General features: G+C 44.8%; 1 protein-coding gene across 4 annotated transcripts in view; it reads right to left on the bottom strand.

Moving 5' to 3' along the window:
- mcf2la (mcf.2 cell line derived transforming sequence-like a) overlaps nucleotides 1–15,525 on the bottom strand; it is a 32,642-nt gene extending 17,117 nt beyond the window's left edge. For 2 of the 4 annotated variants that reach the window (XM_068719284.1, XM_068719283.1), the window contains exons 1-3: nucleotides 15,323–15,525; nucleotides 2,359–2,442; nucleotides 1,211–1,325 (exon numbers count right to left, since the gene is read on the bottom strand). In XM_068719284.1, the coding sequence (XP_068575385.1) occupies nucleotides 1,211–1,325; nucleotides 2,359–2,442; nucleotides 15,323–15,437 (314 nt within the window). In that variant the 5' untranslated portion in view covers nucleotides 15,438–15,525. Of the gene's footprint in view, nucleotides 1–1,210; nucleotides 1,326–2,358; nucleotides 2,443–10,812; nucleotides 11,106–15,322 lie in introns of those variants that run through there. The other 2 variants (XM_068719280.1, XM_068719281.1) reach the window with 2 other exon arrangements.

Here is a 15,525-nt window from a genome sequence, read left to right as displayed (position 1 = left end):
GCTGCGACATCAAATCCTCAATCCATCTCTACTGGAAAAAAAAAAAAATTCCGAACCACTTGAATGAACCTGGCTGAAAATCTGAGGGAGATCTTTGCTATTCCAAGACAAAAAAAAACACACAAATCCTTAATATCCCTTTGCATCCAGCAATAATCCAGTCCTCCTTCAATTTCCCTTATTCCGCTGTAGTGAGTGTTCAATCCCTGCATCCACAATCATCTGTTTGCAGCTTGCGGATGGAAAGAGGTGACCGTTCACATCCTTAAAGAGCATCTCCCTCCTCCTTTCCCTTCTCCCTCTGCTCCTCCACCACCTGCCTCCCAGCCTCGGCCAATTAAAAACAGGCCCTGCATCTTGCTGTTCTCCCACAGCCAATCAGGGCGCAGAGTGCAGCCGATTGGCAGCTTGGTGCAGAAAGCTGGCGGGGAGAAAGGGAGGGAACTCGGGGGGGGGGGAGAAAGGTGATGAGCCACAAAAAAAAAAGAGAAAAAATTGAGTCCGCCATGACACACACACACACACACACACACACACACACACACACACACACACACACACACACACACACACACACACACACAAGAACGTTTCTATAGAGATGCATACATCTCCATCCTTTCTCCTCCCCTTAATTATGTGTGTGTATGCATGAGTATGCAGTGCTCAGCAATAAAGGAGGGAGGTGAGAGGGAGGAGAGGATAAAGGAGGAGAGGAGGAGGAAAGACAGAGGGAAGGAAAGAGGTGTGTATAATGATTTCATTTCAATTCAATGAGCAAAACAAATTGTGTTAAATTCAACCTCAAGCCACATCTAAAACCTTTCTTTCAAGGTGAGGATTATTGCGGTATGTTATTTCTATCCAACTAGATTCAAATCACGTGATTATAAGTGGGGGTCTTAATATTTAAATAATGTTTCTTGTTTCTTTCCATTCTCAAAATATATTTCCGTGTAATCTTCCATTCTCTCCAAAATGTATTTCTTTATGTCTTTTGTGCAGCAGCTGTCCTTGCGGCAGGCCTTTGGTATCGCTCTGCTGACATCTGCTGGCTCCACGTGGTATCGCACCTTCACAGACCAGATCCCCGTCACAGTTTGTTTGTTGTCAAACCAAAGGAAGCTGAGGAGGATGCTGTGTGCGGGCGTGTGTGTGTGTGTGTGTGTGTGTGTGTGTGTGTGTGTGTGTGTGTGTGTGAGACGCTAACCTGTGGATGCTGCTGAGGTAACCAAGGACATTTTGGACCTCCTCCTCCTCCAGCTCGCTGAAATCTGGGAACTCTGGGAAGACGATGACGGGGTTGCCGTTCACCCCGCGGCCCCCTGGAGACACAGAGGTCATGATTCAAGATGGAAATACATGCGACGTGATTTTAAAACCGTTTTCCACAAATCACTTCTGAAAGGACAGAAACTAAAACAAAAGTGTAAAATCAGACGGGCCTCACACACACACACACACACACACACACACACACACACACACACACACACACACACACACACACACGGCCTTGTCTTTCATTGGTGGGTCAAGTTGCAAAGCAGATCATCATGATGATGAATTATTCACATGCTGTCACTCGGCAGGCATTATCGCCATGGTAAACCAACACTGGGCCCGAAGTGTGTGTTTCTGTGTGCACACGTTTCTATGTGAGCAGTCGTTTGTGTCAAACTTTAAAACGTGACGCTTCTTTTCATGAGAAATTTACTTTCCATGACAGGACTACTTTAGATGAACTAGTTCAAGTACAGAATTTGTGTACTTTTCTTACTTTTTAAAATATAAATCACAGGAAAAATAAACAGCACAAAAGCAGAACAACAAAACATGTTGGTAAAAGAAAGCAACAGGAGTGAATCCACAAAAATGAACTAAGAAAAAATGGTGGACATCTGTTGCATTATTTGTAAATCTGTAAATTAAATCAACCTTTAGTTTACTTGAATGCGGATTTGCAAAAACAACCCAATCTAATCTAATCCACGCTACCTCTCTGGGGTCACTAGTTCATCCTGACCTTTACTTCACTGTAAGTCTAACACAATCATTCAACAGTAATGCATTGTTTCATTCAATTGCAGTTGTGAAGTATTCAAAATGTTGGGTCTAATTGTGTTAGAATGTAGAAAAACAGTGGTCGCTAGAGCTGCAGTTAATTAGTTCAATTTTGGTAAACGAGCATCTCTCACAAGCTAATTACCACGAAGCCCGATGGTACAATAACACGAGAATGGTGTGTGTGTGTGTGTGTGTGTGTGTGTGTGTGTGTGTGTGTGTGTGTGTGTGTGTGTGTGTGTGTGTGTGTGTGTGTGTGTGTGTGTGTGTGTGCGAGACAGGAATTAAACCAACCTGGCCGGATGGCAAACTGTTTCTGGAGTTCAGAGCCGATTTCTGCAGCACACAGGGGACCATCCTCGCTCTGCAGAACGCCATCTGAGGAAAAAGACCCGAAACACATCGTTATTGTCACCCTGTAGAACCGGCGGACGAAGCTCTTTGCGATTTAAGAACAGCTGACGGCATTTGGCTGAGGTCGGCTGAAACGTTACAAACGGGATCAGACGGCAAAGACGAAGACGAAACTGTGGGGAGCGTCGTGGCAGTTTAACCACGTTCAGAAATGGAGCCAATAATTCAGTGTGACCCATCTTTATAGGCAACAGCTGAGGTGTGTATGAGGTGTATACGTATATATATATAAACTTGTTGGCTAGCTATTGGTGTCCCACTATGTAACCATCGCAAGCCTTGTTAAGAATAAATTGTATATGCGTATAGGTTCAGATGACACTAAGAGAAGAGACCAGGAAGTGCAAAGAGGAGAGCTTCCAAAGAGGAGAAAGGGAAGGAGAGGGGAGAAAGCGAGGTAAGATTTCCTCCTCTCTCCGGCCAAGCTGGATTACAGTAATCTCATTTAGCCCTCCGAGACATGTAGACACAGAAACACAGAGATAAAAACGACGTTCTCCACCACCCATTCAGCTGCCATGTGTGACCCATGTATGCCAAAAACACAAGGGAGGGAATTGTGTACAATCGTGTGTGAATGAAAACTGTGATGTTTCCGTCATGTCAGTGTGTGTGTGTGTGTGTGTGTGTGAGTGAGAAGCAGCGTCATTGTGAAGTGCATATGTGTGTGTGTGTGTGTGTGTGTGTGTGTGTGTGTGTGTGTGTGCGCTCAGCAGTATGGACAAAGGCTGGCGCTGAGAGCGGTGCGAGGGGAGTGTTGCAAGGTTTCCAGGCAGTATGGCGAGGCTGGCAGCGAGCGCCATCAATTACCATATAAGCGCAAAACGAGCAAACTGTTCATATTTTAGAAGAGAGCCAGCCGACCAAACGGCTTTCTTACTGATACTTCACCGGGCTTCCATGTGCACAAACCGATACCAGGAGGCTGTTTTTGTAGATCATAGAAGAGCATCCTCCATCATAAATGCATCGTGCAAGAAAACTGCACATTCTGCATCATGATCAGATGTGACCTGAGGACACCGTTGTTTTTCTGCATGTGATGAAGAAACCCGGCAGATTAAGGGCTTAGATCCTCGGTAATGCTACGTACAGTGTGTCAGCGCACCGTTGGCTAGACTGTGACGCACACCGCAGGTCTCATGTGTAGTCCGCACTTAGCAGCATGCGTTAGAGCCGTTTACGACTAAACAGGCAACGCAAAACACATGTAGTTGTGGTCGGGCAGGAATCTATTACACTGGATGGGGACAACACTGGCTGACACACACACACACAGAGTTGTAATGCCAGTAAGGCACTGGGCATGGCTCCTGATATCAAGGGATTACATTAAGATGACACAACAGTGACTCAGGAATCATCCGGCTTCGATACACAAACACCATCCCGCTGACACGAGTCATACATTTTCTACCACCTCGAGAGCAATACGCTACAGGAGAGAGGCAGCAGGGACAGAAGAGGAAAGAAGGAAGCAGGGAAGGGAAGATATTATTAAAGGATTTATATAAGGAATTATATAATTAGGCAAAAAAAAGGGTAGTAGAAAAACAGGACAGAAGAAGGGAAATAGTTAAGGAAGAGTCTAAAAGAGCAGGATGCAGTTTAGAGAGATGGTAAAGCAGGTCCACTTTAATAGACTTTAACAGACCACAGAGCTTCCATCAAAGTCGACCAGCCCTGTAATTTAACCCGAAACAACAACTCTGCCACAATTAGCAGAAACCAGAAAGGAGGAAGAGAGGATGTGCTTTGGAAATGTGAACGGCTCTATAAAAAAAACACAATAAGTAGAGCTTGAGAGAGCCACGGCTGTCTGTTAGAAACGCTCCGATGTTCAGACTGTGTGCGAGCAAGTCGTGTGTCAGGGTGTGTGTGTTTCGGACAGCTGTCAGTTCAGTGTGTCGGGCAGTGAAGCTGGGGTTAAGACCCAAACTCTGGAGCACCGCCAGACATGTGCATCCCTCTCTGACTCTACTGTATAGTGTGTGTGTATGTGTATATATATGTGTGTGTGTGTGTGTGTGTGTGTGTGTGTGTGTGTGTGTGTGTGTGTGTGTAAAAATGTAGACGATAGGAATCACAGCTTTTGAGTCTCCATCAAAAGAACTCTGACCCAGGAGTCACTCAGCATGTAGTTTGCAGGTGGGAACACACAGCTGATTGAGAGCAGCTAATTAGACCCCTTCTCCACTTTTACAACTCTTACTCAAATTAAAACCAGCTGTGTAGTTTAGCGTCCACTTTTCAACAATTCATCTTTCGGAATATAGGAAAAAAGAAAAAAAAGATGTCTTTTGATTTTAATGTAAATAACCAATAAACAAACGTTCATCAACCACGCATGCTCGTTGGGGTGAATGGGCGAGGACATATCAGACATTCAGGCGTCGGGCTGCTTTTCACTGCTGCTGAAACCCTAAAACTCCCCGCTTTGTCCTCAGCCGAATGAATGAAATTAAACTATAGCGGCCAGGGCTGCAAGTGAACCCCTTTACCCACCAAACAACACACACACACACACACACACACACACACACACACACACTCTGGAAGTGGGGCAATGCGGCCAAACACAAATAGTGATTATGGGGGGCCTAGAAAGAATGTCCCTCCGCCTCCTTGTACCCTTCCCCCAAGCCCCGACACCCCTTCACTATTTCATTCATCCTTTTTCGGGGGCTTAGCTGAGGGGAAAACTGATACATAACCCAACTATCGGCCCATTAGAAGTATATATATTACAGCTTTCATCTCTAGTTTAGCAGTGTCACTTCAGCTCTATTCAACTGTTAAAGTCACCCTTAAGTTGCTCTCAAAGAAATGTTGTAATAACTTGTGTCATTACTTATATTTACGTTTTCAGGATTTAAATATGGGACAAACTCAACAACAAGCAAAAGCCAACTGAATCACACAGATTCTTGAAAGCCTGTTTGTGTGCGTCTGCATGTGTGAGAGAGGATTTAGAGATGAAAAGATAGTGAGGAGGAGGAGGAGGAGGAAGAGGAGGGGGGGGGGCAGTCGGAAAAAAAGAGTGTGGAGGTGCTCTGGTCTCAATAGGATGAAATGGAGGACAGGGTTTCTTTACACATGCCTACATATTTAATGTGTTGGCCTGGTGCTAGTTGATACTGTGGATGTGTGTTCTGTGTGGTGGGAGGTCAACAACAGAACAACACTTCACTGTAAAATACACACATTGTATACGACAAGGTGGCCATCTCTTTCTTTCCCATTTTGAGCCACCGTTTCAAGAATTGCTATCATTTGATAATCGATTTATTATTCACAGTATGACAGTAATCTGAGATCCTGGAATTACAACAGACATTTGTCTCCATGTTATAAGTGAAAACATTGTTTTAGGCCTCAACACAATCATCAACTTTGTGAAGGTATTATCTTATTCTATGAAACATGCATTTTTCAACCACTTTTCTATGGCGCTTGGAGTCCTGCCAGCCTCAAAAATTAGGGTTGAACTAATGAATCAGTATGCTGAAATCATAAGGCCAGTATCGGTCTAACTGAATAATGTCAACTATTGGCCTTCAAACGGCACTATGGTCTAAAATACCAGCAAAACACATGTTGGTTTGAGGCAAAGCCTACAGGCTGATTATCTCATCTGTCTCAGCATCTCACCCCACACACTTAAACACTAAATGAGTGAGTGCACACACTGTGTACATGTGTTTGGATTTGATTACAGCCAACACTCCTTTCCAATGTAATTTGTAAAAACTCAATTTGTGAAACGCACTCTTGGTTAGGTCAGCACTGGGAGGTGAAAGAGAGGCAACGGCCCAATTAAGGCTCATGAAGGTGCAGTCCATTACACACGCACAAAGCGTCGCCTATGACCATCTCAACCACGACGCCGCCTCCTCCTCTTCCTTTGTTTCCGCGCTCCAGTTCCTACAGGTTTTCATTGCCGACAACACATTGTCAGTTCAAAGATGGCAGCCAGCTGTTCTGTGCAGGTTAATGGCCGCCGGTGCTGGTGTGCTGGTCAAAGTTCAAAGCCACGGGAAGCTGTGAGAGCCGTCTGATGTTCGCTCAAACACACTCATGCACACACACGGGACCCCGGCCGAGGACCGTGCAAACAAATCCGGGTCCATTGATAACAGTATACATTTATTTCATGATTTGTTGTTGGGATCAAACTTTCTTCATTTCTAATTTAATGCACTGAAGTTGCAGTTACACATCTGATATTGACGGATGACAAAAGACACGAGACACTACGAACATGTTTCGGATGCTACAGCTGCAAGAATCTAGTCACACTTCAGTGACTTCTCCGCTAGATTCAAGCAGTTTGTTCAATAGATTTCTGTCTAAAACGATAATCCCAATATTTCGGGCTGCAACGGAGCGCCATAGGAAATAAACGGTGATGTCGAGTGAGCTCAGCTATCGATCCCGTCTAATGCTTTGCCATTAAAAAGTAGTGGATCAAGACATTTATAAGACGGACGTCCAGCACTCAGGCGTCACTGAGACCTTCCGCCCCTCCATCTGCTGCTCTGGTATGCAACAAATGGAACGGACCGACTTGGAACGTAGACTTGAAGGCACTAGAGAGAAACGAGGTTTGTGTGTGTGTGTGTGTGTGTGTGTGTGTGTGTGTGGAGGGTGTGGCAGCGGGGTTAAAAGTTGCTGCGTTGGTATCAAATGCCAGCAGAGAGAGATGGCCAGCTGCGTTGTGTGTATTTGCATATAGAGAAGCAAGGATTTGCCAGCCGCTCTGCAGCTGTGTGTGTGTGTGTGTGTGTGTGTGTGTGTGTGTGTGTGTGTGTGTGTGTGTGTGTGTGTGTGTGTGCGCACGTGTGTGAGGGAATCTGAGCTCTATTATCTGGCATTATAGTCAGGGTTTACCAAAGTCCCATCTGTCACTGTTGTGGGGTATCACATACACACATACAGGACAAGGGCACAAACACACACCATGCCAAACAACAACTGGGTCAGACGACCAACAGTGGCCTTCAACGTGTGTGTGTGTGTGTGTGTGTGTGTGTGTGTGTGTGTGTGTGTGTGTGTGTGTGTGTGTGTGTGTGTGTGTGTGTGTGTGTGTGTGTGTGTGTGTAGTGCCCCATGTCCAACTCCCGGAGCTTGAATTAGTGCAGATCAGGAAGAAAAGCAGCCAGACGAACATTAAAATATTACTATTACTATTAATATTACTCACACGAGTTCAATCCTCATCGTTTGTGCCATCAGGGGACACCCCACTGAGGATATTCCATCATCTATATTTGCTTTCTGCAATAGTTTCCTCGGTTGAGTCGTTTTGATCAGCATCAAACCTCCGACACATGTGTGTCTTTGTTGAGGCCAAGAAGCTGAAAGTCATGTGCTCTTCCTCCAACGGTTAGAAATCCACAACAATGGCTTCAGGCCCGACTCCGTCACCGGCAGCGAGCCCCGATTTACTGAATAGATGGTGGCATCATCATCTCAGCAAAACAATACACTACTGTCCCCCTGTCTGCAGTCTGTGCTGCCGTCACAACACACACACACACACACACACACACACACACACACACACACACACACACACCAGATCGGAGGACGAGTACCCATCCAACGCTCACGCAAATCTGTTGCAAAATCTAACAATTAGCAGAGAAGATTTGGGCTTGAATTGCATTAAGTAAATACAAAAATAGCTGTTGTCACATAATGTTAAGTTAAAAATGTGCATCCACCCTTTCTGCATGGAGATGGGACCTCCACCTGCTTCAGTCGATATTCTCGTGGGAATTTATCAATCATAGCGCCACCTAAACACATGTGAGCTGTTGAGGCATGTGTTGTGCAACGCACTAAACTACAAAGCGCACACTCGCAATCCTGTGGGTTTAAATGCAGGTCCTCCTCCCTTCCTCTCTCGCCACCATTCGAGTAAAAAAAAAAAAAAAAACAGCAGCCTTTTTTTAGCTGCCTCTGGCTATGCCGGTGATTACACCACACAGAACAAAGAAGAACATGAAAACTGAGGAAGACAGAGAGAAGAAGAGGGAGGCAGCGAATGACTAAAGAATCCAGGAGGTCTGTGTTTTTACTTGCCCTCAAAGAAACCCGCAGCTGTAGGAAAACACTGACACTACTCTTTTACACAATGACATCATGCACTGGAAGTAAGACTTATCCTCTGTACGCTTAAAAGGTCGCTGAGGGCGTGTTGGATTCACTTTAGGAGGTTTTGAGGACAGTAGGAATTGCTTTGTGCAAGAAAACCACCTCAATTCAAAATTGAGAGTAACCTGAACTTAGCTTGCACAGACATGTGATCCTAATAAGTTGATACTAAAATGCATCTGTGCTGAAGTTGAACAGGTCATAATGAAAAGGTCAGCAATCCTCAACAGAAAGTGATCCTTCTCTTAAAAGCTGACCTGTCGGGCACGATGAGAGGGAGATCTGCCCCAGGGTCACATGCAGCGTCGACTCATTTCAACTAAGTTAGAAGGTGTGTTTGCATCTTTTTGGCCGACGACAATGTACATAATGCCAAATGCATTCATTCTGACCAATGTTAAAAAGGGGCAATTTTATAGTTCAGGTTTATTTTACTTGGGGTGTAGCATTTAAAAGGACACGTCTAACATAAAAAAACAATGCTGTGAGAAGTCACTGGAGCTGCTCTGAGCTGTGTGTTAGCCTGATCGATATGTTGCTACCTTCAAAATCAATATGTTTGATTTGTTGTGTCTTGCTGTTGATGTCATCCTATCCCCCCTCAGGGATCATTATAGATTCATCCCATCCACTTTATACAATCTAGCTCTCTAGTACATTTATTGATAAAGGAGTCTTGCTTGTGTGTTGCTGCTCTTCTTTTGCTGTAAATGACTTTGGAGGACAAAATAAATTGACTGACTGGTACACGACAACAACTGCTGTGAAACACACACACACACACCCCTGATTGCATTACGGCAGCTTAGCTGAGACTTGTCAACTACTAATCTTGATTTGGCAAAAAAGCAAATGTGGGACAGGTTGATACCTTGGTACTAACTGTGTGTGTGTGTGTGTGTGTGTGTGTGTGTGTGTGTGTGTGTGTGTGTGTGTGTGTGTGTGTGTGTGAGAGCAGGCTACACTCAGTCCATCTGCCAGGAGAGCAAACAGGGTCACTGCACAGCAACACGAAGCAAAACTCACCATCGACACACCTTAAAAAAAAAGCCCACAGAGGGCCAAGAAAAGCACGACTAGCTCTCTTTGTAATATTATCAACATTGAGGTTCACAGGTTTTCCATTAGCGCACATCAGCGCAAACACAAACTGAATAAATAAGAGTCGACCAACGAACACAAGTGAGAGTGGAAAATAAAAGGGGAGGAGATGTTGACGTTCAAACTCTCAAAAGGGTTTTGTCCCAACGCTGCTCCCAACTGACAGGAGGAAACGCACTGTGTTAATGGGACCGATGTGATTAACATGCTGCCAGCGTGCTCTCCGCTGTGTGTGTGTGTGTGTGTGTGTGTGTGTGTGTGTGTGTGTGTGCGTGCGTACTGTACACGGTAGGAGTTAGAGCCTGAGGAGCACTTCACATTAGGTTATGCAACCGTCTGATGGACGCAAACGCCTTCGGCAGGGGAAGCATCTTTGGACAATGAGACGAAATCAATGTGGGTAACAAAGTCAGGTCATGTTCATTCATTTTGCTCGTTCATACTTACGACCGATATGCTTTCAACAGCCGATTACGGAATACTTGTAAAGACATTTGTAACGGCGGCGGTGACTTGAGTGCGTCTAACACTTGCGTCCACTATATAGAGGGACGTTTTACAGATGAAAAACAGACGCGTCAGCGCTCTCCATGTCTCGCGAAGCGTGACGGAGAACCAAAGGAAAGCAAACAGCCGCAGTGTTCAGTTAAACTTGTGGCACGGCTGGTACCAGGACAACAATGAAGAAAACTCACACAAAAACCTTTAAGAACTGCAAGAAGTGTGTGTCTGCGCAGCACGCGCACACACACACACACACACACACACACACACACACACACACACACACACACACACACACACACACACACACACACAAAAACACCTGCAGAGTTCTCACATTTTTCTCTCTCTCTCTCTCTCTCTCTCTCTCTCTCTATATATAAACTTATTCACACACAAGAAACACACACACACACACACACACACACACACACACACACACACACACACACACACACACACACACACACACACACACACACACACACACACACACACACACACACACACACACACACACACACACACCCCAACAACATCGACAGTCCAGTTCATCCTCAGACACTTTACCTGTCATCATCTTCAGTTGCAGCCACAGTCTGGTGATATCGTGGCAGAGTAGAGACACTCGGTTTAGAGCCATTGTTTTGCCGGTACATGTATGCCCCCCTGACACACATGCACACACACACACACACAGTTAAAACACACTCACACACAGCCGTATATTCTGTCAGAGCACATCGCGGTGGAAGTTCAGGCGGTCCATTCCACCGCGGCAGAGGACTTCAGCCGCTTACTGAGCTGTCAGTGCATCAGCGCAGCCCACACACACGCACACGCACACACACACACACACACACACACACAGACACACACACACAGACACACAGACCTCCCCCCCACCCCATCTGTACCAGCCAGAGAGGCGGAGTTTCACATGATCCGCCTCCAGTTTCACGTGTCACAGTGTTTTCACTGAAAGGCTTCAGCCCTTTGCAGAGACAGCAACTGCTCATAAATTATAATGATGATCATCCTTCTTATGAATAATCTCACCAGTGTCGCTATTTAGTTGATGAATTACATTTCTGCATTAATACATTTATTTGTTTTGAACATTGTGCTGTATGAAATATGGTCTAAATTATCTGAAACCAAAGGATCTCTTCATCTAATTTGTTAGAAGTCGGTTTACATTGTTCTGCTCAATCTTGCATAAGAATAATGTAAATAGCCTTTTTAGTGAATGATGCAAAATCACTCTCGTCTTGAGTTCATCTTAGCTGCTCGTCTTCTGGCTTTAGTGAATAAGCTCAACTTTTAAATGTCCGATATCCCAGATTCAAAGCAACGTTTGAACGCATCGAGCTGGCAGAGCAGTGAAACAAAAAGTTCCAACTTGTTCTCATCTCAGCTCATGTAAAGTCAACACAAAGTGTGTACTCATGGTGCCAGAGGGAACGGAGGCCTCTTTCTCACACTCTCACAGACACGAAACACACACACAAACACACACACACACAATGCCAGTGAAGACAGCAGGGGGACCCAGTGTGCCACACAGAACACATTCTCTCACACAGAGATGCAGTGAGAAGCTGGACTGGTGAAAACGTGAATGGACCCCTCAGGAACTCAATTCATAAAATGCTTTTGTTGCTGAGGAAAAACACACATTTTTAAACTGTTGCTCGTTCTCCTTCACATGAACAAGGAATACAGTAATTCCTCACATTTGATTTTCTCACGAGGCCATCAAGCCTGCTTGTATCTTCCCGACCTGCCCCAAATTATCGCCTCACTTAACTGTTGATACTGGGATACATGTCAAAAACTTTGACATTTAAGACACACAAGGCGTGGTTGCTTCTGTTTATCTATGCAGGATAGCCCGGTCGGTGTGCTCTGGAATTAGCGCTTCACTCAAAATAAATTCTAGTTTGCATAAAAAAAGATGGTCTCACGGCACAGGCTAGAGAGCTGCATTGTGGGATGGGTAGTCCATCCATTTATGATAAAGTCCAAATAGGACACGAGCTTCATCTTGGCTGTTTCTCTGGACAAAAACAGAAATGCGTTCATCACTAGGGGTCAACATTTAGCTAAATATGGACTCAAATATGGGGTCATGGTGGCAGAAATTGTAGAAGGACCGCGATTAGAACACAGGCAGATGAAAAACAATGCATGTGTGAGATTAAGAGTTAGATTAAAGATGGATCTCTCCGTCTAGTCTGAGATAAGATTATCAATACATGAAGGGATTCGACAGAGTTTGAGCCGACGGGATTTAAAAAGGTCTGGCTGTGAGAATGGAGGTCGGTTAGCGTGTTGTCACAGAGTTGTGTGACTGTGTGTGTGTTTACCTCCTGTCAGATTTAGATGATAGAGCACGTTGACTGTGCGACAGGAAAAGCCAGAGGCTTTATAATGGTTCATTTCCTGTCTCTGCTGCCTTATGCTCCAGCAGCTCTGACAGCAGCCAGTTTCACCCACGGGTGCCAGATTTACAGTCACACCCTGAACACTCACATTTATTTTGGTACACTACAAGTGTCAATAATGAGCTGGTTTAAGACGCCGTGCATTGTCTTATGTACGAGGGAATCATCACGGCTGAAATCAGCCACAAAATAAACTTTATTGTGACGCGATCTTCTCTCATGAAAGGGTCGTCGTCATCCGACCTCCGGTCATTTGCAGGACTTCATTTGTTCAACAATAAACGGTGTGCGTTAGTGCATCAGTTAATCTGACACGTGCGAAGCCTCGAACATCAACGGGACATCCGAGTGTGTTTACATGGGATGCAGAGCAGACTTCAGTGTGTGTGTGTGTGTGTGTGTGTGTGTGTGTGTGTGTGTGTGTGTGTGTGTGTGTGTGTGTACGGGATATAAAGGAGACCTGTGTGCGTGAGGGATGTGGTGCAGACTACAGCTAGAATAACTCCCAGCTCGATTATTTATTTGAGACCCAAAGATCAAACACTATTGGCCGGCCGGAGCGTAAACAGGAAGAGACCAATTGAGAAGTGACTCACAGGCCGAGACAAGCAGCAGAGGAGAAGAAGAAAAGGTGTGAACAGTTTGAATCGGCAATTAACTGGCTGGAAACCAGTTGCAATGTCTGAAAGATACAGTGAAGAGCAGGACAGTAAAGAGAAGTGTGAGAGCAGAAAAACAACGAGCAGAAAACTCAAACAAATTTTGTGGAACAAAAGAGAATCTACAAGCGATTCTGAGCCATTTTTATCCAACTTGCCTCACAATTTATTGTCTTTTTGACTCTTTCTCTGTGCAAAAATCAAACAGTTATGATAATCTAACTGTGCATGCATCATCATAATCACCACCAACTGTGGCTGACTGGTTTGGAGAAGGGAAGTCAATCAAACAAAGACCACAGCCAGGAGCCTTTGTTGCATGTGATATCTTCCTCTTCCTCCTATTTCTATACGGTCACCTGCCAAAAAAAACACTAATTTAAAAAACAAACCACTGACCACAGTTAAACTCATGCTTTATACATGTGACAGATGTGTCACAAGCGTTTTTTTAGCTGCAACTTTCATCCGGGGAGTCAGTGATGTTCAATCCCCGATCAGGAGGAGGACGATGAACACGAGGGAGAGGAGAGTGTGTGTCGAAGGGTCGGGGTCAGTCAACAACCACTCAGATGATGAGCAGGGATTTTTATCTTTAAAAAAGGTCAGCAGGTGTCAAACAGGTCAAAGAAACAAAGAGCGTGCTGCCAGAGGGATGTCACGGGAAAGACAATCATGAGAATACCTGTGAAAGAGGAAGTTTTGACGGGACTATGTCACGATGGATCATCATTCAGGGAAACACTAGAGGAAGTTACAGCAGCTGACCAAAACAAAACCACGGCTTTAAAGATCTACAAGACAAATCTACGCTAAGCATCTCAGCTTGCGTCGACATTTTAAACCCCCAAAAACAAGCAAGTTGTGGGAATGTGAGTCGATGAAGCAACAGCAAGGAGGAAAATAAGATCAAGAGCAAAAGAAACGCAGCACCTGTCTCCGTGACACAGCATTGCTAGAACAGCTCTTGCTAAAAATACACACGTCGTCTCTAAATACAGACCAAAGCCAACAGGAAACAGACCAGAATAGAGCTGAATCGTCACCGATCTGAAAACCATTAAGCACACACAGCAGTCTTCAGACACCTGGGAGTCTTCCCGATCGATGGAGCACAAATAGTCTCATACGCACACAGGCTGTCAGATCATTAAGCCACCTTTTATTGGACCTCCTTGAGTAAATAAGGATAGAGGATGCTACGTTATGCTTGTTTCCCACATGTACTTTGTTCTCCTTTGATAGGCCACAGGAGACATTTATCAGAGGCAGAAATAAAGTCGCTATGTTTTCTTGTCCAGCTTTAAATCTACACTTTACATAATATGAAAATGTGGAAATATGAGAGCTTTGTATATATAAATATATATAAATATATATATATATATATATATAAATATGAGACTGACTTTGTTGTCAAGCAGCTCCACTCAAACTCCAAAGAAGAGAAAATTAACTTTCTCCATTAAATCAATTAATAAAGACCCCTTGTAGAAACGCCCTGAAGACAGAACGCATCATCTCTACTGTCGTTACCCCGCTGACTTTGCACATGAATTCAAAAGTCAGCCAACGCTGCAGTTTGTTGCATTTTTCACTTATTTTCCAACTCGACTAGAATTACTTCTTTGTGATTGCGATGAATGCTTCCTCTTCACGATAGAAGAGCAGAGACGGTCTTGCTTAAGGAAACAAACATGAGTTGGTGCTTTTCTGAACATTTAAGGGTCTATATGCGACGCCTGCAGCTCCTGAGGGTATTGGAATAATATACATGTAATTATCATGTGGCAAACAAATGCAAGAGATTACGCTACCTACGAAACATCATGATATCGACTTAAGAGTTCTGTCCTCCCCACCCTAAAGAAACGTTTTCCATCCCAACTCGAGCCCTCTCCACGCACGGACACACACACACACGGACGGACACACACACACACACACACACACACACACCCCTGCAAAACTCACGAAGCAGCCGTTGACAGCACTGGGTGCATCTGAAGTAGCTCTCCATCTCCTCCAGAGAGATGCGGACAAACCTCTCTCCCGCATGTTCCTGTCTCCCGTCTGTGCATTCCTTCATCGCGTCCCTCCGTCTGCTCTCCTCTTCCTCCCTCAGCGACAGAGACAGAAGAGTATCGCCCGCCTCATCCTGCTCTCCTCATTTGTAT

Source organism: Cebidichthys violaceus, unplaced genomic scaffold (genome assembly GCF_023349555.1).
Source record: "Cebidichthys violaceus isolate CVI_PGR_0920_01 unplaced genomic scaffold, fCebVio1.0.p SCAF_24, whole genome shotgun sequence".
Taxonomy (NCBI): domain Eukaryota; kingdom Metazoa; phylum Chordata; class Actinopteri; order Perciformes; family Stichaeidae; genus Cebidichthys; species Cebidichthys violaceus.
The sequence above is the reverse complement of the archived record's forward strand: the minus strand, read 5'-3'. Positions and strand labels throughout refer to the sequence as shown.